General features: G+C 48.9%; 1 protein-coding gene across 1 annotated transcript; it reads right to left on the bottom strand.

The window, feature by feature from the left end:
* Nucleotides 1-1,813: 1,813 nt before the first annotated feature.
* On the bottom strand, nucleotides 1,814-3,517 carry Ir94h (Ionotropic receptor 94h). The gene has a single exon (XM_002136970.2). The coding sequence runs from the start codon at nucleotides 3,515-3,517 to the stop codon at nucleotides 1,826-1,828; it is 1,692 nt and encodes a 563-aa protein (XP_002137006.2). The 3' UTR covers nucleotides 1,814-1,825.
* Nucleotides 3,518-4,917: the final 1,400 nt, after the last annotated feature.

Here is a 4,917-nt window from a genome sequence, read left to right as displayed (position 1 = left end):
CGACAACAACAAATGAAGATCAACGTTGGCTTATTTATTTTATTTATATGTACAGGCGGACACACACACATACCCATATACATATATCCCGGAGAGCACGCCCCTGCAACTGCAACTGCAAGTGCAAGTGCAGCATCCACTGCATGTGCAACTGCTGGAACTGCTGCAACAGTGCAACTGCGGCATTAGGCATTCAGTTGGAGGCAAACACTTGGCCTGGCCAGAGAGAAACTGCATGGCAAACACATTTTTCGCGCCCCAAAAGTGTTGGAGGCGTTTTGTTGTCCACTTAGAGACACGGGGCCGTCTCTTGTCTGCCACTTGGATGTTGCTGGAGCCGAGGCTGGTGCTGGGGCTGGTGCTGATCTCGACTTGCAGCAGCCACTAAGCGTCTTAGGCACACGTCAGGCTGTCGCTTCTGTCTGTTGTTGGTGTTGGTGATGGTGATGGTGTTGGTGTGGGTTTCGCTGCGGCCTTTTGTTGCCTTTTGGCGCCTTGCGGTGGTTGTTGTTGATTGTGGCATTTTGATTGATTTCTTTTGACTTTTGGCAGCGGCAGCCGCAAATATTTGGTAATCCTGCCAGCGAACAAGCCGCTTCATCAGCAATTTTAATGCATATTTTAACACCTTCGGAATCGGCACTCGGCACTCGACAATCGGCTATCCGCTTGACGATTTCCTCTGGCATTTTAATGCCAGCCTGGTAAGCACCAACTTTCTAAGCGATGGCTCCGATAACCGTACAGAATTCGTTGCGTTGACATCTTTGCCACTGATGCTGCTGCTGCTGCTGCCACCATTTGCGCGGCTGACCATAAACTTGATTTCCGCGCACATTCGGCGACAATTTGTCAGAAATTCTGGCACTTTTTCAATCCGTTTTCAGCAGCCTGCGTATTAAGGTCAACGTCAGTGCTTAATTGAACACCTGGACAGCTACAGCTACAGCCACAATCGCAGTCGCAGTCGCAGACCCAGTGGAAGTCCCACCAATGGTGGTCTGCATAAATGACTCATAAGACGGTGCCAAGGTAAAGGCAGATTGTTTTCCCTTTCTGGCGCGGAATTTCAAAATAAATCAAATAAATCACTGCACAATGCCCAGAACTCAATGGAATTGTTAAGAAATGTATAGATAAGATGGTTCCGATGGCATACATTCGATACAATGAATCAAAATGATAACAAATCCTTTCGAACTGCTCCGAAATTATTCCGAAACTGTTGTACAATTGTTTTATAATAGACTTGTGGACTCCGATTCAAGATGTTTTATATTGCGCCACATCTTTGACAGCTTTGAAGCTGCATCTTCGCTTGTCAAAGTTTCAAAAAAGTATCTCCTTGCTGTGGCTCTTTCTGATGCAGATGCAGATGCAGGTGTTGGAGCTAGGGCTTCGGCTTCATCTTCGGCGTCTCTGGCTAAATAGTGCAAAATCGTGAAATCAAATTTGTTCACGTTGCAGTTGCTGTTGCTGGCAGTCGATGTCTATTATTCGCTTTATGTTAATCAAAACGGGCCAGAGAATCAGACACTTCTTGCGTTGTCCTACCACAGTGTGCCAGAGTGTGAAAGACAGACATCCCATGGTCTGGCGGGACTAGGCCACAAATTTGTTGGTGTTTGCTGGCAAGGCTTTACATAATTTGGTGGATTTCTTGTGGTTTGTTTCTTTCTGATTTCGCATTTGGAGTCGAGTCTGATTTCGTGGCGCTCGCTCGTCGTGTTTCTGCGGTGTCTTCCTGGTAAGCAATTTGCATTTATTTTTATATACTAGTACAGCGAAAATAACAAAATAAAGTGCTGGCTAGTGCTATAGGGCACTATAGGCTGTTCAGAATGACGGGCGTGTAGAATAGCAGCAGTTCTAGGACGAATGCGACGCCGCAAATGATCACTCCCAGGCCACTCAGGCGCCAGGCCAGCTGAAGGTCCTGCAGGGTGAGAGCACGCAGCTGCTGCGACTGACTGTAGTCCTTGATGGTCATCTGTCCGGCCCTGACCATGTCGTAGAAGCTCATCCGAATCCACTGCGAAATTAGGCCCGACTGCTCCATTCGCAGGGTGAACTGCTGCAGCCGGTCCCGGTAGACAGACTCCGGCGGGATGAGCAGGCTACTCGGCAAGTACCCATTGAAGCACATGTCGCGGGACAGGCGAAACACAGGACGCGGAAAGTGGCGCTGCTGGGTTTCAATGACAGCCCACTTCACGCTGGTAATAGTGTAGGCCCACGTGGTGTTGAAATGGTTCCGATTGTCGTAGAGATCGGTGGGATTGTTGGTCAAATGGAAAGCCGCCGCATACTTGGCGCGGAAATCCCCATCGAAGAAATAGAACTCGCTGCGCATCCCGAATATCTTCAGACCCGATCGCAACAGATCATCGAAGCTATCAATCCGGGCTGAGGTCGGCCGCGAGATCAGCAAGGACAGCAGCTGGGCCGCGCAGGCGCACACCAGGACGAGGGCCAGTAGCCGAGGCGTCAAGTGCACCAATCTACAACGAAAGTCGATCCCCAGACATTTGAATAGCGCCGGAACCAGTAGGCCAAAAACAAGACTGGCTGCCAGCACCACAATCACGGCCTCGCAGCTCACAACCCGATGGAATAGCGAGAATACGGGTATGGGTCGCTCCATGGGCAGCATTATGCACCAGCTGGAGTAGAGCACGGGATAGGAGTACTGGTAGTACCATTTGATGTTCTTCTCCGTTACCATGGTGGGCGTGAGTCCAAAGTCCACGCTGGCGTTCCTGGTCACCTCCAGCATGTACAGGCTGGAAGCAGTCCTGCCCGTAGCCCATGTGGGGTACGACACTTTCAGCCTGCCCCCCAAGCTGCTCGCAAATTCTGCGATGAACGTCCAAAGGTAGCCAGCGACTCGTGTCTCTCCATTGGCATCCATGTACTCGAAGGAGTTTGGGGGCGAGAAGTCCGGTATGGCAATAATCTCTTTGCCTTTAATATCTGCCAGTTGGTCCGCAAACATCTGAGGTCTGGGTGAGCCGGGGCTGAGAATTATCTGTTTTACGAGGACAAAGTGCGGGAAGGCCCGAAAGCTGTAGACGAACAAATGGCGACTCCATCGCTGGAAATACAACATCACATTCAGCATGCTGTTCTTGAGGCAATACGACAAGATTTTAGTAGCCATAAGTTCCTCGTTCCTGCCAGGGCCCGCTACATCGATCAGCACGCGCACCCCTCGGAGGTGGCTCAGGCTCGAGGACAGGCCCATGAGCTCCCACTCGTTGGACTCCCGCGACAGGCAGGCCAGGACAAAGAGATTGTTGCTGAACTGTTGAACTAGGTCCTTTGCAGGCTCAAAACTCTGCCAGACAATCTGAGGATTGGTGGTCAGGTTCCGCTGCCAGAGCCAATGCCAGCTGCAGTTGAGGCCGCTTGGGTTGTAGTATAACACGGTGGTCTCACCGGTCACCAGGAACTGCAGCACTAGGCCGTACAGATCGAACAGTTCCTGCGAAATGGTCCGACTGAAGTGGGCCAACATGTCGCGGCCCCTAAACAAGAACTGAAGGACAAGCAAGGCTCGCAGTTGGAAGCAGCTCTATTTGCTTCTGCTCCTATTTGCTTTGGTAATGAAATCAAGGTTCTTATCGAATCCCATCGCCAACTGGTCATAGTAATTACCTCAGTAATTACCATTGTGCGGAGGGAAGTTAAAAGTTTGCACAGTGATAATCGCGACTCTGAGCAAATACGAGATTGTGAACATTGTAAAGGAGTCAAGGGTATGCGTTGTCAAACTGTTTAAGTTACGGGCAACTGGGAATGTCTCTGCAGCCATGTAAAATCCATAAATTCCTGACCTTTCAACTTGTGGGCAGGGCACCTTCGGATGTGAGCAAAAACCAGGCAGAGAAACAAAAACCAGAGGGAGAAAATATGGCAGTTCGGAACCAGAGGCCCCAATTCCAGTTACCAGTAACCAGTCAGCTGCAGCTGTAGAATTTTTAAGCCGAAATATATTTCGGCTGCACTTTGTACTCTCGCCAAAAGGGACAATTCAGTTTTCCTCGGCGATATGCGCCGTTTGTATGTAATTGGATTAAAACAATCGTTTTCCTAATAAAACTCTTTGATATGAAACGCATACACCAAGAGAAAACTGGCTTAGTAAAAAGAAACACAGCCAAACATATCTAAATTAAGTATTATACTTTTAAATAAATACTTTAAATATGGAAATGATTTATATAAATACTTTCAATCAATATTTATGTCGGAATTGAAACAAATTTAAACTCTCGAAGCTAATGCTTTGGTGTACAATTTTAGATATACTTCCAAGTAAGTTGAACAACAAAGCTACTCTGGCTAATCTTTGTCAGAGTATAAGGACTTCGGTATGCTCCTTACTTGATGTGACTGCCACTCAGCGTGCAGGCGGCATTTCTTTTCGCCTGGCATGACGTTTTATGGTCGAAGTAGGCTTAACTCCGCCGATCCTTCATGGCATCTGACAACACCCTCGCATCCGTCTTGCGGAGAAAGTTATGTGGACCGCTTGCCTCTTGCGGTTGACCGTCGACGGTCGGCCTGCGTAAGTATTTTCCTCTTCGCTGACCTTCGTGGCTGGGACAGATCGTTTAATAATTTGCAGCAAATTATAAGCAACGGCTCGAGTGGAAGCCTGGATGACTGCCAGAGAGAATGGTGGACGGGAGGGCGGTAGGAGGGCAACTAATGGCGGCAGCACTCTCCCGGGACACCAAGAGCACGATTCGAAATTGTCTCACATGTCGTGCTCTTGGATCTTGGCTTATGGCACGCCCCCGCATCTCACCTTTTACGTTGCAATGATTCTGGCTTCATTTTCCCGTCGATCACGGCGACATAATTCATTCCGCCAGGCTTCGTGTTTTGTGGAAATTTGTCAACAAAGTCGTG

Source organism: Drosophila pseudoobscura, chromosome 2, assembly GCF_009870125.1.
Source record: "Drosophila pseudoobscura strain MV-25-SWS-2005 chromosome 2, UCI_Dpse_MV25, whole genome shotgun sequence".
In the NCBI taxonomy this organism is placed as follows: Eukaryota; Metazoa; Arthropoda; class Insecta; order Diptera; family Drosophilidae; genus Drosophila; species Drosophila pseudoobscura.
Note: the sequence above shows the minus strand (reverse complement) of the source record. Positions and strands in the feature narration are given on the sequence as shown.

Excerpts from the sequence above, each read along its gene's own strand:
- Ir94h (XM_002136970.2), bottom strand. The coding sequence starts at position 3,517 with ATGTTGGCCCACTTCAGTCGGACCATTTCGCAGGAACTGTTCGATCTG.